The sequence below is a fragment of the Convolutriloba macropyga genome, chromosome 6 (genome assembly GCF_964194025.1).
Source record: "Convolutriloba macropyga chromosome 6, txConMacr16.3, whole genome shotgun sequence".
In the NCBI taxonomy this organism is placed as follows: Eukaryota; Metazoa; Xenacoelomorpha; order Acoela; family Convolutidae; genus Convolutriloba; species Convolutriloba macropyga.
In genome coordinates this window covers 34434231-34459899 of record NC_134473.1, presented here as the reverse complement: position 1 = coordinate 34459899, position 25669 = coordinate 34434231, and the positions used below count along the sequence as shown (strand labels likewise).

At 35.0% G+C, this 25669-nt stretch overlaps 1 protein-coding gene across 1 annotated transcript in view; it reads right to left on the bottom strand.

The window, feature by feature from the left end:
- LOC142341300 (uncharacterized) overlaps positions 1-25669 on the bottom strand; it is a 146057-nt gene that overhangs the window by 87988 nt on the left and 32400 nt on the right. The window contains exons 8-14 of the mRNA XM_075392222.1: positions 20471-20770; positions 17266-17280; positions 16228-16443; positions 9720-10043; positions 5343-5663; positions 4433-4720; positions 920-1231 (exon numbers count right to left, since the gene is read on the bottom strand). Of these exons, the coding sequence (XP_075248337.1) occupies positions 920-1231; positions 4433-4720; positions 5343-5663; positions 9720-10043; positions 16228-16443; positions 17266-17280; positions 20471-20770 (1776 nt within the window). The remainder of the gene's footprint in view (positions 1-919; positions 1232-4432; positions 4721-5342; positions 5664-9719; positions 10044-16227; positions 16444-17265; positions 17281-20470; positions 20771-25669) is intronic.

Below are 25669 nucleotides of genomic sequence, written 5' to 3'. Positions count from 1 at the left end.
TCTCTGACGAAATCCTTCATTTTTGAGCAAATGTGAACTAGTTTCCCTTACTATGACTGTTGTCCGTGAAAGCCTATAAAACCCAGCCTAAAACATGGCAGAGCGGACAAAGCTGACTTCAGCAAGCAAATTTGCTTGCTCAAAATGTAGGATTGGCGTTGCCATGAAAAAAAAACTGGTAAATAAAAGTTATAAGTTATAAGGCACACAAACTTTGCAAGAACTCTTTAAACTCTTGACAAAAAATGTTTCAAAAAAAATTGGACAAAATATGTTTTAAGGCTAATGTTACATGCTAGAAGTTTACAAATCGAACAATATTTTCTGAAATTAAAATAACATAGGTTTCCTTAAATCTGATGAAAATCTAACAATTAATCCAATAAAAAATGTATTTGAACCCTGCAACTATTATATCTATTGGCACCGAACCCGTGTGAAAACTAGGAACCTTCAACTGCTACTCGTTTTGGGTTTTTGTTTTTCTCTTGTATTCGTTTTCAATACTGAACGTATTCAGGACATCAACTATAAAAGTAAAAGATATCAACTCCAAAAATTTTCTGCCAAACGCACACAAGTAGGCTGATCTATTGACAAAAAAGGTGAACGAAGGGCAACACAAACTGATTATTCCTTTAAACACTCCCGATTTTGGATATTGCTACACGTCAGTAAGTATACACTTCAGTAAGTTGCGACCATGAGTTGTAGCTTGAAATGATAGCTCAGTATAAGAAAGTATAGAAAGGATCTCGCATAGTGGAGCAGTGGGCTCAGTGGAGAGCAGAGGATTGCAAATAATTAAGAGAATGTGGGGTCTCAACAATGGTGCTGACATAGAATCATCATATGGAGCTATAGTTAGTTGCTCTAATAGATATTTAGCGAAACAAAAGTTCCTTCTCTAAACACAAACCTGTACATAGATTGGATATGTTAGCAGGAGTTTGACTCGCCAAGTTGCAGTTACTGCCCACATAACCATCGAGGTACACAGTGTACACAGTGCCACTGTCCAGCCCAGTTATGTTCATATCTGCATTGAAATCGAAAAGACCTCCACCTGCAATTCCTCCAGAGGGCGCCGTGTCGTTCAGGGAGTACTGGTCGAACCCACCCGAAGTTACAGTTAGGTTAGTAACGGAACCAAGGATCCGAATCGAGGAGCTGGTTTGATCAAAGTTGTCTGAGGAGGTACTGAAGGATGACATATCAGGCGCAAGTGGGTCTGGAAACAAAAGAAAAATAAAAATAGCTCAAAACAGTGAAAAGAATACTCCAAAACGTTCTCAAATAGTGTGCACAGTTAATAGGGATTCCGTACAAAAATTATGTGACATCAAAATTTCACACTACTACAAAGCTAACTGATGTCAGGTCTTCAATGTACCCATAAAGAACTTTTTGTTTAAAAAGTAGGTGGTTGTGCCTGTTCGCTGATTTAAATCTGTATTGGTTATATCTATAGTCAAATTGAATAGTATGAATAGTAAAAATAAATACTTGACAGTTACAAACTTTAACAGTTAAAACAAAAGATTAAAACAAGGTGAATCGGAGTTTCCTGTGTGATGCATAGAAACTGTTCCAACCCAGACATTTGCCTCAGTAGATGTCTACCATGAGCCAAAGGGTCCAGAATTAGAACATGCCAGAATATAATTGGTAGGTTGCCGTAAAATAGCTGTAGTTGCTTTGTAGGCAAATAGTTTCATAACACCAATCAGAAAAGTAAAGTGTCTGACTTGTTGTAATCAAAAATCATTGTTTATAAAAGCTTCCCGCAAATAATTTTCAGTTAATATGAGTCTTCCACAAGTAAGGCCAACACATCTAATTAAATACGGCAAAGATCCATTTAAGATAAGACGCGACAAATTAGAATTGAACAAAACAAATGAACAGATCTCCTCCTCAGAACAACAGCAAGGAAATCGAGAACTAATACATACACTAAGATAAACATTCGTTTCAAAATTTGAAAAAAAAACGATTCGAAAGCAAAAAAAACACTGACGTCAAAGTTATGGTGTCGAAGAAAATCACTTTGGAAAAAAGTATAGTAAGACGGCAAAAACTAACTTTGTAGAACAAAAAAGAAAGACGAAGTAGAAGGTCAGCACAAAATCACTTTTATTAACATTTCTGTGGTGTGAAAATTGCTGAAACAGGGAACTATAAATTTATATACACTCAACAAATGGAACTCTATATATCGTTCGAAATTATATAAAAAACAATCAGGGGCTAATTACAAAGTAAACAACAAATGCAGGCAACAATAAAAAAAACACACAAACAATTTTGAGAACAAATAAGAAAACCGATAAAAACCATTAGCAGCAAGCTGAAGCCATTTGTTCCATGACAGAACAAATCATGTCTGTCAAAAATTCGGTTTTCTATCAAAAAGTATCGGTTTTTTGAGAAGGAGTCATGTCAAATTAGTTAAAACCGTTTTAAGAAAAAGACACCATACACTGAAATAGAATCGCTTACAGAGATAATGACACCTGTCATTAGCAAGACAAAGACAGAACAACAATAACAGATACAAAAACTGGGGCAATTTAATTGAGGGGCTTTAGCCTAGAAATTTTTCTTTACGGGTGCGAAAAAATCTACCAAAGTTAGTGTTAGAACCCTGACCTCCTGAGACCGTTTCCGACACGTCGTCTGAGGTATTCACTACTCGGTTATTAGTTGCTTGTAATCGTCTCTCTAACAAAGGGTTTATTTGAGCAACAAATTTCATATCGCAGTGAGAGCAATTTAAATCACTCAAAAAATCAAGAAATGCTAGAAGTCACTTGAGAAGTCAAAGACTATTCTTGAAGAAGAGCGCAAAAACGGTCGAGCAAAAAATCTGTATATAAAAGACAAACACGTTTACATGCTTATCAGTCTAGAGCAATTAAACAATATCCATAAAAAACAGCGAAAAATGAAGTCAAATGTAAAAAATTTCACTCTCCAGTGCAAAAAATCTGTTTCAAAAACAATTTCTCAACCAACTTTGAAAAGAGTTTTTGAAAAAAATCAAGATTCAAAAGTTCTCGCTTTTAAATCTTTTTAATACTCCAGCGTAACAACAATCACCACGCCAATTTGACTTCTCGTTGACAGGGGAAGTCAAAAACGCGCATACATATCTTAAAAAATGACTGCTGCCCATATTAACTCGAATTCTTTGAGTTGCAAAAGTTATTTAATATGGAAAAAGATACTACAATCAAAACTCATTAAGAAACCACTTCTGCTTAAAAAATTTTAATTAAACAATATTTTTTGCTAACTTGATGCATTAACTCTTAGTGCACGTTTTTAATGTTTCTTCTGTTTTCAGTCTTTTGACTTTGACTGTACTAACAACGCTGCTTCAACTTTTTTATCTATTTCAGTGAAGCACTTAGATTTAGTCAAATTCAAAAGTCAAAATTGTGGTATGAATAAAACAAAAAGTAAATGCTATTTTAAAAAATGAGAGCACATAAAAAACAGATGATAGAGCTGATGACGACGGCTATAATTAAAAATATTGACTGGTTAAGAAAACATAGCAAAACATCTTCTGAACTTAAGACACAATAACTTGCAAAATTTAAATATCGCAATGAGAAAAACTATTCTTTATTCAAAATATCAAACTTAAAAACTGATGCTCACTTACTTAACAACTCACTCACTCACTCATTTTCTCATTCACTTGCACACTTAAAAATAACCGACTAAACGTCGGAAGAATTGCTCTCGAACGACTAGTGGGAGCTCTAATCAATTGCAACCTGCTTCAGTCGGGGGGGGGGTGGAGCCTAAATGGGACTAAGAAGTTCAATAGTGGGCTTCAAATAACCACATTACACATTAGAGGTTAACATATACCATTATTAAGTGAAAAATGGCACCAGTTTCGGCACACTTCTTATTTGATTTTTGTATAAAATTGCCGCCAATTGAGTTCAGTTGCTTGAAATTGTGATTGAGAGAGAATTTTAGATCACGCGAAACGCAAAAAGTCAAAGGCATAAAAGTCACTCGAAAAGTCAAAACGGTCAAATTTTGCATAAAAAAGACACACACGTTTACAATAATTGCTTCTCTACGAGAGCAATTAATCACAAACGCCCTCACTCATTCTCTCTCTCTCTCTCTCACACACACACACACAAACAGTGAAAACAGGAAAAAATAATTTTAAAAAACAAAGCTTGTTTTCTCCCAAAAGTAAGCGAAATTCTACTACATCAGGTCGATTCACTTTTTAAGAGCTTTTGAATGACACCACTTCTAATTCTCTACGTAAAATACAAAAATTGGCCACAGGCGTCTTAACAAAAAAGATACCCAAGTACAAAGTTATCCCCCCCCCCCCCCCCGCAATCATGTTTAACTTTGAATCAAGTGTATGCTAAAATAGGGCTCAACTTACATGTACAGCCTGAGGCCGACCCTGTTGCACCGGTGAGCAGAGATGCAGCAGACTCAGGACAATTCGCGATAGAAGTGTCAATTGCCAGAGCTAGAGAGACCGTGAATTCTGTACCAGGCGTGAGACCGTTCACATTGCCAGTACTTGTGAAAGTGCCACTGGGACTAATAGAATGTGAAGTCTCGTTTAAAACAAGGCCATTGACAGTTGTAGATGATGAGCCATTGACAGAAACGGAGATGGTCTCGTGGTCCACTGACGTCACGTTTAAAGTAGGCGCCGAGGGCACTGAAATAAAAACAAAAATGGAAATGTGTTCAATGTTTGTTACAAACAAGCTGAAATTTCGAAAAAAAAACACGATATAGAAGATAGATTTCTGAGTTGAAAAACTTACCTTTGATAACAGCCGCATTACTGTACCCCCCAATCCAGTGGAATTAATTCTGTTATGATCGATAAAAATGGATTGAGCCGAAAGATAAACCGAAAGATAACTGGTGAGTTCTGGTGAAGTAAACACATAAAGGAAAAACAATTTCCTTATAACCGATAAAAATGAGTTTGAGCATTTTGCATTGCGGAATATGTCATCACTGTCAAGGCTGCATTTCATTCAAAATTTATAACCATAATGACAAGTTTTGGTTAAACGTTTACATTTTAAGAATAACATTATAAAAAAAATAAATAGTTTGGTCCTTATACTACTAATAGAAATGACGACGAAAACTTGATAATTGTGTACATATTCAAACACGGTTTTTTAAGTAAACCATTTCGCTATTTGATTTTCCTCAAATTTATTCTTTCAAGATTTCTATTGGTAAGTTGTTCGAATTTCTCGAAAAAAAAATCAGAATACTGATCGGTAAAGATTAGCCTGTAAAATTCCCAAAGTAAAACTAGCCTGTACAGAGGGCGACAGTGTCGGCGGTGGAACTCTCAGCAGTATTCAGACACTGACCAGAGTTGCTATAGGATGACTGCATCGTAATCGTGTAAACTGTACCAGGACTCAAACTTGACAAAGTGACAGAGCTTCCGGATCCCTGATATCCGGTGGTTATGTCTCCTGAACTGACAGAATTGTTCAAAGGAGAGTTGTCGACTGCACTCACGACTTGGAATGCCTCAGTTGCACTGACTTCTGCAAAGTCGATCGTGATGGAGTCGGTTGTGGAGTCAACGTAGTTACCTCCAGAGAGAGTTATGGTGGGCTGAGCTGGGGCTGAAAGAGAAAGAATAAAGAAAATGACAATGCAACTCTCAGACTTTAAGATACGCTTCTTTTACACACAAAAATAATAGTATCAAACTTTTACAGACCATAGCAATACGAATCTTGTGAGTCTGCGATTGGCACAGAAAGTTCCAAGCTAGGGGGCAGGCGTGCCTTCTGTTAAGACAATCTGGGCAAAGGGTTTACATTGAGGTCAAAGATTGCCCCCCCCCAAAAAAAAACTGCGATATAGAATCAACTGCACGTCAGGTCAGCCGTGGCCGGCAAAAAAGTTTTAAAACCTGAGACGAAAAATAATGTTTCAACTCACGCTACCATGTTTCAATCTCGTTCTCAGCATCCACTGCAAAGTAAAGAAAATATAAAGAAAGAAAGAAACCGCAATCTTGGGAAGGGTTTGTGTTCAGAACAGCAGAACAAAACGCTGAATCATTTATTAGCGCACTGTTGAAAACTGCATACATTTCAAAATTTTTAGAACTTTTTAGATATTTTTTAAACGAAATGTCTTCATTTTTGAAAAAAAATACAGGCTTTGCGACTGTGCCAAGTTAATTCCAGTAAAAAGTGATTGGACTGCTATACGTCAGTTATACAGTTTTCTTGTAAGCTTTTGTTCCGTGCAAGCAGAGACGTGTTTGCGACAAAAGGTCAAAAATTCATATTTTCTCTCGTTAACATTTTTTAAAAGATGTTATATTGAAGTCTGTAAAAATTCATCAGAGAAAAAATTAAAGATTGAAAAGCTGACAAAAACTGGAACCAAAATCTAATATTTTGAAAAAATTTGTTCAAATTTGAAAATTTAAAAAAAAAATTGAGGCAAATTTTGCAAGAGATATGCAAAAAAATCGAACCTGAAAAACTGAAATTCTCCCATTCAAATACTCTTCAGGGGATAACTAATAGCATTACTCATAAATTAACACGTGAAAAGTTCTCACCCGACAAAAATAGCAAATAATTGGAAGGGAGCTTTGGAATGTGACTGGAAACATCCCCCTTAAGTTCAAAAAATTGAACCCATTTTACACCTGACAACAGTGTCAATCTACAACCCCACCCCCCCCCCCCTAAAACGAAAAGTTGATATATCGACCCAAGAAGAGGTATATCTTTAAATGTATGTTTGTTGGCAAATTGTTGGTTTTCTGACTCTACTTGAAAATTCGAGCGCCGCAAAACCACTCCCTTTTTCACTCCACTTACTGTGTCGGCGTGACCAAAATCACTACTCCAATTTGACTTCAAAAATCATGAAAATGTGAACAGATCGCCAAATAAAAGGATAGCGCACCATACAAATTAATTTCTTTGAACTGTCAGCATCTTTTAGTAGCAAAACGTATAGGACAGCTCAAAGTAAATATTGAACAAGAAAAACTACAGCGAGAAGCCAAAGATCAGATAAGCATAGAACTTGAAAAAAGTAGAAATTCGGCCAATATTTGCTTAAAATTACTCAATTAACTTTTGATAAATTAGCTCAAATAGGAAATCAATTCAATCCAAAAGAGTCGAACTAAAACAATTAATTTGAACCATGGACCTCTCCCAAATCTTTTTGATATTTTTTTTAATATTACGAGAGCCAAAAAAGTTTATTGGAGCAAATAGAGTATCAAGATGCTTGCAAAACACTAGGAAAATTACAATTGGAAAAGTTTGAGAACAATTATTTGTTTTAAAAAGCCGCATGTGAACAAAAAAAGCGCTCGCTTAGAAAATTATTTTTCATACCTTAATTTCTCGCTCTTTTCAAAACAGTAGTATATACGAAAACCACTCACTTTGCGCTCCGTTCTTCAACCAACACACTCCAAATTTTTTCACGGGGTTCATATCCTGCTTCAAAATTGACTCCAATAAAATTGATTAAAAAAGGACTTCTCCAACACTCCTCTTCGAGTCGTACAAAGACAGCGCACCAATACAATTCCAATTCTTTGAAATGAAAAAATAGGCATAACCGGAAGACTCCGGAAGACTCGAAGTAGATATCAACTTAGGCCCCAGACAACTACTCAATAAACGAAAAGTTCCTCTATTTTTCTATGGTCGTTTTTCACAAACAATAACAGTAAAATAAACACGAGAAAACTCAGACCTGTTAAAATATGGTAAAAAAATTCAAAAAATACCGTCACAACTTTTCCCAGACAGCTACTCAATAAACCAAAAATTTTCTCTAATTTTTTATGGTCGTTATTTGCAAACAATAACAGTAAAATAAATACGAGAAAACTCAAACCTGTTAAAATATGGTATAGAAAATTCAAAAAATAAGGTAACAACTTGCGACACCGAAACAAATATTGTTAAAACAAACTTGCAACTAAACTTCAAATCACTCCATAAACGACCACCAATTGATTAAAAAACTCAAAATGGTGCACGCAGAAAAAACTGAGAAACAGAAAATTAATTTAAAAAATTTATTTTTTTTAACAAATATCCCTACAAAATTCTAAATGCTGCTGCTATTTATTTTTTGTGACAATTCTTTTTCCCTGCTTAATTGGTGACCCGACATAAAGCTTGTCAGAGACAATACTTGTCACAGGCCCGCTAACCAACAAAGATGCAAACAACAAAAAAACAGCGAACAAAAAAACTAATGAAAAAAGTTGTAAACCAAAGAAATAGGCAAAATTTTTAGAAAAACGGACGAAAATGAAACAAATTTTGATGAAATTTATCTATTCGTTCTAACAAAGACAACTAAAAATCAAAATCAAATAAATCAAAAGATCCCCAATTACGCGTAAAAACATAAACTTAACCAGCGAAAGACCCCAATTGCTAAAAAAAATTGAGAGATTGCGAAAAGTGCAAAAAAGTCGTTCACAGAGGCAGAATTGCAAAAATAGCTCAAAATATCATCTAAACGTCTAATATTTGCCTCACATAACAAAAAAAAACTTACGAACATACTATTGCCAGCCAAACAGATTGAGCGAAACAGTTTTGGCAAAAAGAAGTCAGTTAAAAACTAAAACACCGCTTTGAAAAAGCAGTACGTGATCAAAAAAATATTTCTCACTTTGTGAATTTTTTTACACTTATTTTTCCAGCTCTCTCTCTTAGAAAACTGCATGAACTAAAACCACTCTCTCCTCCGCTCTACTTTTGACTATTCATCAGCAGTTCGACCTAAGCACTTTTTTTATGTGCGGCATTTGATTTTGCATCCTGTGAAAAGAGAAGTCACCATTTTATAAAAAAAAAACAGATCACCATAAATCCTATTTGAATCAGCGGACGACAGCGCCACCGATACAATTCAAACTCTCTGAATTGTAAAAAAAATATATAGGCTACACATCCAGCTCTCATAATAAACAGGAAAAAGGAGAATGGCATGGAAAATGACATTTGGGTTACATACGTTGAGTCAGATGCAAAAAAAAACAGAATTTCAACAAATTTTGAGAAACGACAACGAATGAGAGGTGAGTGGCAAAGAAAAGGAAAACAAAAGAAAATCATATTGGACAAGTAAGAGTTTAAGAAATCCTGAAACCCTTATTCGCAGATTTGGCAACTATTTGATTGTATAACTACTAATAACAACTATGTAATCGTTGTCATAAACGATATTAAAATTGTTTAATATTTCGACAAAAGATCATTCCAAATTGTGGTCCATTCAGTTGAACATCGAGACAACTTCTTCAATTGGATCTTTAAAATTTTTGCACGCTTCATGTTTCGTACCTGTTAGAATGAACTATCCGGTATTTGGGTTAATTGACAAAATGTCCCCTAATCTCCCCAAATTAGTTTCCTCAACTTCCTTTCAATTGGGTGAGTAAATTTTCTCAGGATATATGAGAATGTGATTCAACTCGCACTCTGTTAAGCGTTTTGAAAAAAGGAAGTGTTCTTTTATCAGTTGTCAAGCAAACTGAAAACAGAAACTTTTGCAATTCAAATTGTCTAAATGTATTACTCATTTTTGAAAACCAATATTAGGCTGAAAATCAAGATTAAAACCATTCAAAAAATTCCAGAGTGAAGAAAGCTAATGTATTTAATTTTTACCTGTGCATAAGAGGAGAACAGTTGTAGCAGTGCCTTCTTCTCCAGAGGGACAACCGATACTGTCAGTGAATACAGACACAAATGTAAGATTATACATAGTCTCGTTACCCAGCAACGAGGACCCCGAGGTACCAATGGTCATATTTGAGTCCACGGCTGAGGACTGCGGTGCAACAGTTACGTTAGGAGTGCCCTCTGTAAATTTGTAGGATGTGATGCCTCCACTACTCCCGGTGGCTGCGACTGCGCTCACGTTGCCCAGAATTGAGATCGTGTCTAGCGTTGCATAATACGAAACTGAGGTGAAGTCAGGCGCAACTGGTTCTAAACACAGATTCAACCACATAATTTCTTGAAAACGGTCGAAAATTTTCAGCTCTCCTCTAGTTGCTCGCAGGCCTCCCGGACCGAACTCCAAGTCTATATCAGTACTAGGCAAGTCTAAATCCAAGTCTTATTTAGGTTTCCAGTACTGGGCAAGTCTAAATACAAGTCTTACAAGTCTGCCAAGTCTTAACCAAGACTTGGATAACACTTGGAAGTTGATTCCCAAGTCAAAACCAACTTTTCAAAAAATTTCGAGTGAAATTTTCGAATTCAAAAAAATTTCGCAACGTGCCACGATTTTGGCATTACTTTTTGGCCACTTTCCCGGGGTGCTGGAAAATGATGCCGGGGGCATACCAAATTGATTATTGGGTGATATTAGCACCCCGGGAGGGTCTATTGAGGGTATTTCAGGTGTTTTGGGCCGTTTTCAGCCATTTTTCAGCCGTTTGGAGCCGAATTTTAGCCGAAAATCAACATATATATATTTCAGATCTTGAAATGTCTGGGTATTCGAATCGAGGCAAAGTTATGAAGAAGACTGTGACGGTTCCCATGCTGTCAAGGGGCCCAGTTTTACAAAGTCGTGGAAACCTGCTCGATAGTAGTGGGAATGGTCAAAATGGTCTGCCACGAAATGGTCAAAATGGGGACGAAAATGGGCATATGGCAGTGCCGATGTACAGATTGTCAGAAGAGCCAATCCTGCCCTCTGTTAGTTTAGCAATGTATTATGGGCATACCAGGCATGCCATGGGCATACCACGGTATATTTTGGTGGCATATTGGTTGGCATATTGGCTGGCATACGGGCATTTCGTCTATATTTTGTGGTCAAATTACACAGTGCTCACTACCTAATTTCTCATCAACCAGTGATCCAAATTTAATGTGCTATATATAGTTTTGAAGCTTAGATAATAACGGTCTCAATGAGCTATGTCCCGTTTAATTTGACCCAAAATTGATGGAGTTATTAAAGATTGGCGTTGTAACACCCGAAAATCTGAGGTATGCCCGATGGCCCATCGTTAATAACTTTTTATTGAGTGATGCGATCTGGATGATTTTTTGATATGAGTAAGCCTATTATCTGCTCTAACAAACAATATATGTGCGAGCTTGATTGGTATCAATTTGGTAGAGTTATTAATGATCGAGCTCGAGGTACCTCGTGTGGAGGTAGGTCGATTTAGGCGGTGCTCAGTACCTAATTTCTCATCAACCAGTGATCCAAATTTAATGTGCCATATATAGTTTTAAAGCTTAGATAATAACGGTCTCAATGAGCTATGTCCCGTTTAATTTGATCCAAAATTGATGGAGTTATTAAAGATCTGGCGTTGTGACACCCGAAAATCTGAGGTATGCCCGATGGCCCATCGTTAATAACTTTTTATTGAGTGATTCGATCCGGATGATTTTTTGATATGAGTAAGCCTATTATCTGCTCTAACAAACAATATATGTGCGAGCTTGATTGGTATCAATTTGGTAGAGTTATTAATGATCGAGCTCGAGGTACCTCGTGTGTTGGTAGGTCGATTTAGGCGGTGCTCAGTACCTAATTTCTCATCAACCAGTGATCCAAATTTAATGTGCCATATATAGTTTTAAAGCTTAGATAATAACGGTCTCAATGAGCTATGTCCCGTTTAATTTGACCCAAAATTGATGGAGTTATTAAAGATTGGCATTGTAACACCCGAAAATCTGAGGTATGCCCGATGGCCCATCGTTAATAACTTTTTATTGAGTGATGCGATCTGGATGATTTTTTGATATGAGTAAGCCTATTATCTGCTCTAACAAACAATATATGTGCGAGCTTGATTGGTATCAATTTGGTAGAGTTATTAATGATCGAGCTCGAGGTACCTCGTGTGGAGGTAGGTCGATTTAGGCGGTGCTCAGTACCTAATTTCTCATCAACCAGTGATCCAAATTTAATGTGCCATATATAGTTTTAAAGCTTAGATAATAACGGTCTCAATGAGCTATGTCCCGTTTAATTTGACCCAAAATTGATGGAGTTATTAAAGATCTGGCGTTGTGACACCCGAAAATCTGAGGTATGCCCGATGGCCCATCGTTAATAACTTTTTATTGAGTGATTCGATCCGGATGATTTTTTGATATGAGTAAGCCTATTATCTGCTCTAACAAACAATATATGTGCGAGCTTGATTGGTATCAATTTGGTAGAGTTATTAATGATCGAGCTCGAGGTACCTCGTGTGTTGGTAGGTCGATTTAGGCGGTGCTCAGTACCTAATTTCTCATCAACCAGTGATCCAAATTTAATGTGCCATATATAGTTTTAAAGCTTAGATAATAACGGTCTCAATGAGCTATGTCCCGTTTAATTTGACCCAAAATTGATGGAGTTATTAAAGATCTGGCGTTGTGACACCCGAAAATCTGAAGTATGCCCGATGGGCCATCGTTAATAACTTTTTATTGAGTGATTCGATCTGGATGATTTTTTGATATGAGTAAGCCTATTATCTGCTCTAACAAAGACGTTTTTTCGGCTATTTTTGACGTTTTTTAGACCTATTTTGGACGTTTTTTCGGCCATTTCTGACGTTTTTTTCGGCTTTTTTTGACGTTTTTTAGACCTATTTTGGACGTTTTTTCGGCTATTTTTGACGTTTTTTTCGGCTATTTTTGACGTTTTTTAAACCTATTTTGGACGTTTTTTCGGCCATTTCTGACGTTTTTTTCGGCTTTTTTTGACGTTTTTTAGACCTATTTTGGACGTTTTTTCGGCTATTTTTGACGTTTTTTTCGGCTATTTTTGACGTTTTTTAGACCTATTTTGGACGTTTTTTCGGCTATTTTTGACTTTTTTCGGCTATTTTTGACGTTTTTTTTCAATTGACAAGTCTAAAATCAGACTTGGATTAGACTTGCCAAGTCTAAAATAAGACTTGGATTATACTTGCCAAGTCTAAAATCAGACTTGGATTTAGACTTGCCAAGTCTAAAATCAGACTTGGATTAGACTTGCCAAGTCTAAAATCAGACTTGGATTAGACTTGCCAAGTCTCAGCCCAGACTTGGATTTAGACTGCCAAGTGTAAAAAGTGACATGATCATGGTTCTGAATCAGTAATGAAATAAGACTTGGATTTAGACTTGGCCAGTACTGAAATTGACTTGGGGTTAGGTCCGGGCTTTTAACTGTTAAAAAATTATGAAATATAATGAAATCAAATCATTCATAAAAACAAGTTAATTACCAAAAGGCCAATTTCAAGGTGTCAAGTTTTGTTGCTTGAATTATTTTTGCAATTTTTCCATTCGTATTATTAGCACCCTGAAATTGGGTAAGCTGAAGTTGGATATCTTGAGCAATTTAGGAAAAAATGGCGCGACATGATAGCGAAAACATGGAAAAAAATAAGAATCTGACATTTAATTATTGGGTTACGTCATATCTTACCCAAGACCAAAAAACCAGGACGAAATACGAAATACCATGATATCCAATTAATTCCCTCTACTCTTTACATTCAAAAGACCAACTGCAATATTGCAGTTCGAGTTACAAGCATAATTTCATCACTACAAGGTTAACTTAATCTGAAGCTCGGTTGTGATAACTTCCACAGGGACAGATTATGACGATTAGAAATCATATAGCAAAATATTTTTCACCAAATTTCGAGAAATTAATGCCAGAGCCAATTTTATAGGAACCGTTCAAGCATTCATTGACTTGAAAAAGCATTCGATACTATGAATCGCACGATATTACATTGCAGACACTTGAATAATGCAATTTCCGCAGGATATTTTGAGGCTTAATTGAAAACTGTCTCGCAAACATAGAGCAAAACGTTGAATGAATTACAACTATCACATTCGATCTTGAGATTAAATGAACTATGTAATTATGATCAAATACATTTGTAATACAAACTGCTTATTTGTACCCGAACGTCTGAACAAGATCAAAAGTAATTGGTGAGGTAGTATGACGCATTTGTTTAATTTTGGCAAATTGTGTTTTTTTGCACAGAGTAAAATGTTAAGTGCTCAATAATTGTTCCGACTCCTCTTGAGGGGGAGGAACTATATACTCAACTGGTTTTTTTATTCAGACAATTTTGACCTATCGTTATATTCATCGTACAGACTTGTGAGTGGTATCGTTAAAGAGCCCGTCCAGTGTATAACATGGAATTAAAAGAGCGAGTTCTTGTGGTTTAAGTTTTTGTGAATATTAGACCGATTTGCGTTTTTTTTACTCTATGATTATCAAAAAACGCAGCATTTATTTTCGATCATTAACTAACAAGTTATCTAGATATATAACATTGGAAACAGTTGAGTGTTCTTAATGGGAAATCAGCAATAGCAAGGCAAGTTTTGGTCCAATCTTGGACTGTTACAATCCGAAAATAGTCCAGATTGTAATCAGTCGGCCTTTTCTTAAAATTCGATCTTTTTAATGTTAACTAAAGCACAGAACGATCAAAATAAAAGCTCATTGTTAGTAGGTCCATTTGGCTTCCGAAGAAGTTCCAAATCAATGTATTTAATCTCTTTACTCGGAAGATTATGGTAGTTTTGAATTTTAAAAATGTTTGTTTCTTAAATAAACAAAGGCTTATTGAACCTTGCCACGCTTTTTCCCTTAGTTTGGTCAACAATTAGTTTAAGGTCAGCAAAGAAAGAATATTTCCCCTTTGTTTTCTTTCTATTGAATTAACACTTAATCTTCTTTGTGGTTTTTACCTGTTAAGTTATGATTTTCTGGCGTTGATACTATTAAATTTCACAATATTTTATTTTATTTGAAGCATTGGCCCATTTTACAGTTTTTTGTTCTCATTTTGTCACATTACAATTACTGGCTTCGACACGAGTTTTTTACAAAAAAAAAGAAATAATTTTTGATTTTCGTCTATATTTAACGTTCTCTTTGTAGACTTCAGAAAAACTCTGAAAATTTAGAGGTCCAAATCGCTTTGTTTGGACGAACAAACGAACCTATTTAATAGTTTCTTTTTGTAGCTAATGGCTTTCATGATTTTAAAATTAGTTGATTTCAAAAAACACAAAATTAATGCTTAATTTTGATGTTTTTCTCATTTTTCGTCTACTTTTTTCCTATTCTAAACAATACGAGACCATCTACCACATCATTGTCGTCCAAGGAAAGCTCAATTGAACATATTTTAACGGGCGAAATCTAGCTTTACGGCTTCGACAGCATTTTCTCGCAAATTTTAATTTAATTTTTGTTGTTTCTATTTATTGTTCTTTTTGTAACTGCATAAAAAAGTGAATAATAACAGGTCCCAATGCCTTCCTAAAGAGGCGTATTTGATCATAAGGATGTTAAATTTTTTCAATTGCTATCTAATTGTTTTCTTTACTTTGAAATTAATATAGGCCATTTTTTTATTGATGTTTTTTGTACTTTTTGTCTAATTATTAAAGCGCCTCATTACGTAGTGGTCCCATATCTTTGGCAGTGCAGTTTTTTAGTTTAGTTTCAGTTTTATCAGACGCAATTTTGAATCTTTAGTAAGTTTTTTTTAATAAAAAATGACAAAGTTTTGGATATAATTAAAGTTTGTTGTTTGATTTTGTTGCTCGTCTTGACTTGCCTTCTTAATTGTGGCTGATCTCATCAATTCAATGCAACATTTTAACTCCACAGAATTATTTGCTTTGGAGGCAATCTTTTTGTTCATGTGTCATTTTTTTGTTGAAAAACATTCGAATCTTGGGGGTTTTCTATCTGTTCCTCATTTGGTAGACTTTTATGTCAAAAATGTGGATGAGCGGGTTCGGAACTTTTCGTGCAAACACACATTACCGTGCCTCCTTGTTATATTTTATAGTGCAATTAAAATAAGTGCAATTTTTGTACATCTTTTATCACTCCTCTACTAAATAATTATTGATAAATTACTGAAAATATAATAAACAAGCACAAAATGATAAATCCTTCTCCCTACTCCCAAAAAAACGGATCCATTATGTTTAGCCCCCATCTTAGTGGGCTTATATCTTTCATGCCCCCAGGCGCACGTTCTATCTTTTCACGCAGTAATGTGTTATATAACGGCATATAATTTGTAACGGGGGGGGGGGGGGGCAAACAGAATAGATCCAAAAAAGTTTATAACATACAGAATTTTTTGTTGAGAAGTACACTTACTAGTACATGCAGCATCCACATCAAATCCATTGTCTACCGACACGTTGTACGAGGTTCCTGGGGAGAGCCCTAATATAGTTGACGAGTCGTTTGTGAATGGAGAAAGGGCAGGATTTCCGTCGCTTCCTCCAAACTCTAACCCAATACACGCGGCTGAGGGCGAACACGTGAACACGATGGTAGTCTCTGTTGTGCTTGTTATGGTCACGTTCGGATCTGTGAATTTAGAAGCAGAGATTAGTTTTTTACCTGAACCTGCAACTGAATTTAAAAACCGTTTCAACATTTGATGGTGTCAGGACAAAATACCCAATGTGACAAAATACGCAAAATATACCCAATATTTTATTCTAACGTTGAAACTATCAGAACGATTATTTAGCATAATATTTATTTAGTGCATTTGGCCATGCCTCAGCGGCCCGTGGGACTTGCTATGAAACTATCACAACCTAACATGGGATTACAGTTTCAACTTAATTGCGAGAAAACTTACTTGTAATTTCGAGTGCTAACTAATCGGATTATAGAACGAAAAGATCAAAGGGAATAAATTGGGTATAATGGCATTGGATATTTTGGTACATTGGGTATTTTGGCATTGGGTATTTTGTCATGTACCTATTTGCTATTCAAGTGCCCATCTTACCAATGCTTTTTACAGTCTATTTCAGCATTTTGGAAGTCAAATAGGGATTCAATGTTCACTAATGATCAAAAAAAAGAGCTTCAAGGCCATTTCCTGCTTTCTGTGACTTGCTGTCCCTCGTACAAAAAAATTGCACGTTACTATTTTACTAATTGCAACAGGTGCGCTTAAAAGGTGGGAATGCATTTCAAAACGCTCGGTAAAGGTTCACACATTTTATAAACAGTACGGAAATTTATTCGGTGCACGCATATATGATACTTTTTTCTTGTTCACATAATTTGCAATTATTTTTTTTCATCTATTTGGTATTTACAAACAAAGTTAACGTAAATACTCGGAATTATTTGTTAAAATTAGTATTACAAAAGATAGTTGTTCACACTTACTGCCAACAGTCGTATCTGAAACAGAAAACAAAACAACTAGTAACATTTGCTACTTGAACACATGGATGGATATCAACGGGGATTTATACAAAATCATCATAATCGCAGACCATCTTTTCTCACATTGAAGTGTGACTTCGCATAACGAAATCGCAGATCGACTTCCTTCCATGGACAAATTGTGTAAACTATACGCAACATTGAACATATGTTTCATAGATACCTTTTTGAAGCCATTTACTGCGTCTTGGAAACTATAGCAAGAAACAAGGATTTTGTTAATTTTGCTGATCTTTCCGCTAAAGTTAACGTGTTTGGTTTTGCGAATGTTGATTGTTAGACTATTTTGCTTCAACCACCAGGCAGTTTTCGCAAAAATACCGGATGTGCTAATCCTCTATTCTGCCACGCTCAGCCGAGTGTACATAGTAGTTTCACTCCAATATAAAATTGCTCCTGTGCTTGATGCATGGAAACCTGAGCTCTTGTGTAAACAACAAAGAAAATAGGTTCAAAGATTAACAAGCCTTGTGTACTAAATTTCCAACATCTTTCAGTGACAAATTTTTGATCTTATCGAAACGTATTGGTCAGATTAGTCTCAATATTTTCAACCGGGCTCCAAAGGCCTTATTTTAGCATTTAGCTACCAAAAATTGTGAATAACAGTGTCAGAAGTCTTTTTAGGTTAAAGAAAGAGCATCAATTGTACCTCAATGTTCTCTAAAAGGAGACTGTTTTCTAGTTTTGATCTCTTCCAGAATGGGGTGTCAACCTATCTTATGGAGTTACAATTCCAGCATTGAGTTACAATTTAAAAAGTGGAGTGGTCCCTATAGCAGTGGGAGAAATTCAACGTCGCCTCGTGGAAATTTAATTTGCAGGAAACCAGCAGCTGAACTATAATTTTCAAGACAGTGTGTCGTAGAAGTTAAAAGTGGATCCGAGAGCGTAGTTCATGCCAAAAAATTAACACTTGAGAAACTACTAAATGGAAAAAAAACGCTGGGCATTCTTGATTTTAAAAGTGCTTTTAATTCCAATAAAAGAAGCAGCGTTCTGGAAGCGGCGAATAAATCACGGTCAACTTCCGCCCCTTTTTTATCCTTTTGTTATTTGCAGCATAGAGTAACCTTATAAAAGGGATTACTTGTAATCTAAGTCAGCCAACAGGGAGAACTCTTAAACCCGCTTCTTCTTTATTGTTCTGGTGTTCTGGCCTACTATCCAAGAAAGTGACCTCAAGATGCAAAACCTTCAACAACTTCGCTGGTATTATAATCGCTGACGTTATAATCTTTTTTTGAATAAAAATTTAATTGACAATTAACTTGGTTAACATAAGGGTGGTTATCAATACAACAGATCAACAGCTTATGAATCTCATTTGATCAGCATTTTTTATTCTTCCACATGTAAAATATTTGTTTTTATTCTCCCCACTTTGGTCAGGTAAGAATAAAAATAGTAGAATTGCACATTACAATCACAGGAATGGAGCAAGAGCTGATGAAGGCTTTCGAGACTCTAACCAGTTAGTTTTATGAATGCTACCTGAAATTTAGCCGAGACAAATAAGAGCTATGGTCTTCTTCCTGCTTGATCAATTTAGACAAAAGAAAAATTGACTGCTGCCCTTGGTTCCCCTAGTTTTGTAGACCAATATTTAAGCAAACGATTACTATGAGAAGTGCTGGCAAGACTGGAGTGTATAGATGATCCACAGTTCTCTTTAGAGATCTTGTGTTGTTGTCTTGGGGCTCTAAAAGCGGCCAACTTCTTGCAGTGCAAATTCCAACAGAAAAAAACGGATAAAATCTTAACTGATATTGATTCCCCCCTTTAAAGAACCAGTTTTGAGAGCATGTTGGGAGCAGTTGTTACAAATAATTATTGGAAACAAGCTTGTCTCCCTATTTCAAAAAACGGATTTGGAATGCGGCAGGCAAATGATCAAATAAAAGCCACTTATGTGGGTTTTTTGACCCAGTCGTCGGAAGTGGCGGAACTCTTATCCGAAGTTAACCCAATAGAAGGTCCGACTTTCATAAAATCTGGTCAGGAAATAAACATTTCAGTAGTTTCTCAAAGACAGTAGCACAAATATGTCCGTAGCACATAAGACTGCAGCTGCTCTTAACAGTTTACTGAAAACCTAAATTTCCGACCACGAAAAGGCTAGCCTTTATCTTTATGCAATGACCTGGCCTTCTGTGGCGCCTATTCCACACCTTTTATTGCATCTGGCCAAATGAGTTTTGAGAGTCCCTAAAAATTGAAATACCGGTTAGGCTTTCTGCTGCACGGTAATGAAAGAGAATGTCTTTACTATAATTCGCATGATTTCACTTGCTATTCTTCGCCACCATGCAGTCTCTTGTCACGGGCGAGGCGACAAAATTACCAGTCACGATGGAATGGGTGACATCATAATATCAGCACCTGCTAACCAGGTCTGCTAACCTGTCCGCTGCATGCAAAAATAAAGATTTTATGCTCCATATGCAGTTGAAGACAGAAATTACGAGTAATATTCCAAAAATGCGACGAATGCAATGGTATGGGTATTCAGTTCAAACCGTTGGTACAAGGAACATTTGGCGAATTATCATTGTGACTCAGCAACAAATATGATTGAAAGAGATGCTAGGACAAGAGCAATATGATCATTATTGCTCACCCCAAAGGAAGAGAGTGAAACAATAACTGTTGTTACCAAATAGGTGGATATCCAACACCTTGCTCGCCCAATGAGCGTTAAGTTAGACAATGAGTGTTTAATCTCATCCAATGAGAGAAGATAACATCAAATTTCACTTCGTATCAAAGTACCAAAAGAAATGTCAACAAAAGCGCTGTTGATCTGAGCATCTGATCGAGGTTTTACCGTTCAAATTTTGAATCCGCCACGATTCCACCAAATTAAGGTTCTCTGAATCGACTGATTACTTGTTGTGAGATATTAGTTAATTACATTGATCTATGCAGTTTGATTCTTTATGGATATTTTTATACATTTGTTTTAAAATCTTGATCGAAAATGATTCTCAGATTTTCATGCAAGTTAGGCAGCAAAATTATGCAATCCTCTACCTTAAGTTACATACCCGTTGAGTTGGGGGATTGAAAACACAAAAACATAAAACGTCATTAATTAATTGTAATCACTGAATGAACAGTCAGTAATTGAATGAACAGTACTAACTGATGGTTGCTGTGAGAGAATCGGAGACAGCTAAGTTTAAACAGGATGATCCATTAAATAACGCCTCGATGGTGTAGGTATAAGTAGTTTCAGCTTCTAATCCTGAGATCATGACGGAATCCCCAGAGGAACTCATGATTCCATCACTAGGCAACAGGGTTCCTGCGTCTGAACTGTTGCTCTTAGATACCCTGATGTAGTCTAAGCTTCCAGTCAAGTTGAAATCGTCGTAATAGATAGTAATGTTCGTCTGATTCGATTGGTAGCTCCGACCATCGGCTAACGCTGGCGTATTTGGTTCTAAACCGAAACTAATTAGTTGTGTGGTAATAAAACTGCCATAATTGATAGAAGTCAAAAGTACAACTTGTCTCATTCTTTTTAAATAACACTGATGGAGTTTAACACTGATGGAGCTGTACAGATGATCATATTAAGAATTTTTTTTAAGTCAGCCTAGTAACAGTTATAATTCTAATTTCTGTCGACATATAGGTCTGTTGACAATGAGCAGGACTTCATAAAAGAGACATTAAGACAATATGACAAAGAGCACGCAATTTTTAAGAACTCAGATTTTCCAGAGTTTTAGTTACTTGAAGGCTGATGTCAAAGATGGGCCGAAAACTCCATTCGCATTTTCAGAAAAATGATCATTAAATTTTTAACATTATGTTTATCAGAAAAAAGGCAGTAGCGACATATTAAAAATCAACGATAGAAGAAAATCATTGATAAACAAAATAAAAGCCCAAGAAATTTATCAGAAACTAGTTATTTCAGTCGAATAGACCCGTCACAAAAGAACAAACGCAAAAATTTTGTATGAGCTCATAAATGCAGTCCAAAAAGTAACAAGTAACTCATCATAGGTAAATGCAAGAAACAAACAGGTGCCAAATATTAAAAGTGGAGGTAACTGACATAATTTTAAAAATTTAGTACGCAAAAAGTGTATCTCCATAACTTTGAAACTTGAAAAAGAAATGTGAAAACTTAATAGGAAAAAAGGTAATTCACTATTCAGTTTTAGAGGTTCAGTAAAATTATTTAGCCCTCTTTCTCTCAAAAAAAACAGTACAAAATAAATTCTATGATTTGGAATAAGGAAATGAAAAATAACAAAAAGCAGAAAACGTTGTTGAAAATGGTTTTATGAATAAAAATGTGGAATTTAATATACTTAACGCCAAAATTATTTGAATAATCAAAAGCAAAAAAACAGAAATAGAATTGCTTGATGTAGCAGAGAAAAGCTTATTCTGGTAAATGAAATTGTTTTTGTTTAGGTACACTTTTATGAAAAGAAAAACATCTCACAAGAAATACTGATAAACACAATTTCTGACCAATATCAAAAAAATCTCTTATCATAATCACTGATTACAAAAAGTCTGCTCCTAAATCCACAAATATACAAAAATTTCTGAAAATTGCCAAAAAAACTTAAAAAATTTTAAAAAAGAACCCATTTTGCGCTTGAAACCATTTATGCTTTCAAAATCCTGAGTACCTGAGTATACATATGTACTTAATATCCATTTGTACCTGAGGGTATCATTTCGATAAAAAAAACAAAAAAAACGAACAATTTGCAAAACAAATGAGCCGAAGGTGTGAAAACCAGCAATTTACTCGGCAATTCTACTTACTTTTGCTTTTAGGTCAGAACACCGTTTGAATACAGAGTAATTACGGTAATAAAACACTCGGGAAAACCAAAAACTCTTCTTGGGCTGGAGAAAAAGCAAGCGAAAGCCACCACCGCATGTATTAATCGGCTGTTAAACATGAGCAACTGCATGCTGAACGAAATCAACTCAATCAAAGAAGCTTCCCAACGTCAGCAAAATTTTTGATTTATTCTCTTTTTCTCCCTCAATACATGCGCTATTTGTTGTTACACATTGTTGCGCTTTATTGCAAACCATAATTCCAGCGGTAATCATAAAAAAATATTGGGGCCGAAACAAGAGAACAGATCTGAAATATTCTCATACAGAATTGGGCGTTTTGGTACAGACGGTAGTTAACAGAGAATTAGATTACATAAGTAAACAACACAATTAATAAATTACACTTTGCAGTTTAAGCAACAGATGGTGATAACCCAAGAGACACTCCACAAAAATCAGGGCACAAATAAAAATGAATGCAAAAAATCACGGGTGTGCCATCTTATAGAAAATTATGCCGTAACTAACTGCGCATATTACTGCATCATATAACATTAATTGCTCAGATATTAGAACATGCTGATCTGCTTGTTCACTGGCAACATTGGATAAAGATCATTTTAATGAAACCCCGAGCTGAAAAGCTTAACAATGATTTAAAAACACCAAGCTGGATCGATTTACCTTTCATTTATTGAAACAATTATTCATGCTCGAACAAAAGCTGTAGGAAATTATGGGAGTTAGGATGAGTCCTCTAATTTATGATAACAAGCGGAAAGAATTCGAATTGTTTCTCTATAAAAAGAACAAAGTGAACACCCTATAATCTTTGTTGTTTTCAGCTTTTGTCTCGAAAGAAGCAGTTAGAAAATTTTTATCATCATTAAGACAGCAGAAAAATGACGGCAAAAATTTTACTAATTTTCTTTTTACAAATATTGATCACAAATTATTACAATTCAAAGAATTAGACGTATATTTAGATGCTGTAAATTTTATTACAACTCGAAGAGCATTGGAGAAGTCGTTTCAAAATCACTTTTACTGGAGTAAATTTTGGAGCAAGAAATGAAACATGTGAAAAAATCAAAAGTGGTTTGGGTGTTGAACAAAATTGAAGAGTGGAACGAAAAAAGTGTTTTTTTTTTCGTTCATACCGATGTTTTCGAGACATCGACAAATTTAGGTGTAAAAAATTTAAGCAATTGAACGAAAATTTATAGGGCTGGTTTGATAATGATATGAAGATTTCTGGTAATAAATATAAACTTTATACCAATTTGCAGGTTTTTCAACTATATTGCCGCGTCTTAGGCGAATTTTAGCCATTCTTTGCTAATTGTTTTCTTTGTTTGTCCTTAGTAGGAAATGAAAAGACGTCCATTACACACGCAAATTTAAAAATCCAAGTGAGTACCGTTTTATTGTTTTCAGATGCTTTTTGATAAAAATATGGCAAAAATTGAGAAACTTTCCACTATTTTTCTTAATTTTTTGCAGCTTTTCCTGTTTTCTATAATCTTAGACACATTTTTAGAGTACTTTGTATTCACTACTATTTTGCTGCTTTGCGAGCAATACTTTTATTTGCCTAAATGATTTTTTGGCTTCTCAATCCCTTGTTAATTTTTGTGTCCCTGCAGTAACTTCATTAATTTAATATACAAAAATTTAGTTACTTTTTACCACGAATTTACCTTAAAAGTATTTTTAAAATTCAGGCGTAAATGAGAAATTTTCAATTGTTTCTCTAAAAAAGGGACAAAGTGAACACCCTATAATCTGCTTTGTAATTCTGAGAGTTCATTTATTCAATTCTAAGCAGAATTAAGCCAGCTTATTTACACAATCCATCTTTGTTATTTCCAGCTTTTGTCTCGAAAGAAGCAGGTAGGAAAATTTTTATCATCATTAAGACAGCAGAAAAATGACCGCAAAAATTTTACTAATTTTTTTTTTACAAATATTGATCACAAATTTTTACAATTCAAAGAATTAGACTTATATTTTGATGCTGTAAATTTTATTACAACTCGAAGAGCATTGGAGAAGTTGTTTCAAAATCAATTTTACTGGAGTAAATTTTGGAGCAAGAAATGAAACATGTGAAAAAATCAAAAGTGGTTTGGGTGTTGAACAAAATTGAAGAGTGGAACGAAAAAAGTGTTTTTTTTTTCGTTCATACCGATGTTTTCGAGACATCGAGAAATTGAGGTGTAAAAAATTTCAGCAATTGAACGAAAATTTATAGGGCTGGTTTGATGATGATATGAAGATTTCTGGTAATAAATATAAACTTTATGCCAATTTGCAGGTTTTTCAACTATATTGCCGCGTCTTAGGCAAATTTTAGCCGTTCTTTGCTAATTGTTCTGTTTTTTTGTCCTTAGTAGGAATTGAAAAGACGCCCATTACCAACGCAACTTTAAAAATCCAAGTGAGTACCGTTTTATTGTTTTCAGATGCTTTTTGTTAAAAAATACGGCAAAAATTGAGAAACTTTCCACCATTTTTCTTAATTTTTTGCAGTTTTTCCTGTTTTCTATAATCTTAGACACATTTTCAGAGTACTTTGTATTCACTACTATTTTGCTGCTTTGCGAGCGATACTTTTATTTGCCTAAATGATTTTTTGGCTCCTCGTTCCCTTGTTAATTTTTGTGTCCCTGCAGTAACTTCATTAATTTAATATACAAAAATTTAGTTACTTTTTACCACGAATTTACCTTAAAAGTATTTTTAAAATTCAGGCGTAATTCAGGTAGTTACTAGATTTTTGAATGGATGGTTCTTTTTGTTTTATTCGAATCAGTTCCGGAACTTTTCCGGCTATATTTTTTTTAGGTTCTGTTCACACATTTTCATGATTTTTGAAGTCAAATCGAAGAGGTGATCATGGTAAGGCCTGAACAAGAATTGGAGCGAAAAAACAAGTGGCGTAATTGTTTTCACTCCAAGTTTAAAGTAGAGTGATACTTTGTCAACAAAAAATTTGCATTTGAACAAAAGCCACATTTTGACTTTGATTTTTGCTATTTTGAATTTTTAATAAATTTTTTCTAAGAGGTTTCTTAATCCATTTATTGCCCGTTGTAGCTCTAATTTTTTCTTTAGTCAATGAAAACTGTTTGAATTGTGTCAGGACTTGTCCTGCATTGACTTTTATTTGTTCATTTGCGGATGCATTGTGAGTCGTTAATTGTTTCCCTAACTTTAGAAATGGAAGAAAAAGTCGTTCTGATGGTCGAGGATAAAACCAACAAAAAAATTTCAGAAGATGTTTCATGACTCTAACTGACTCCTTTTGGGCATAGAATTTTTGACACTGTTTGTTCTACTATGTTATATTTTATTATGTTCTCAAATAAAATTAATTGTAATAAAATTCAACGAATTTATTTGACATAACGCTTCAGAAAAAATTTACCTCTTCATTTTGGTGGTTCGTTTTTTGTAGGCAACAATAGGTTGTAAATTATCTTATTTGTCTATTCGTTGGTGCGTGTGTCATAGCCAAATG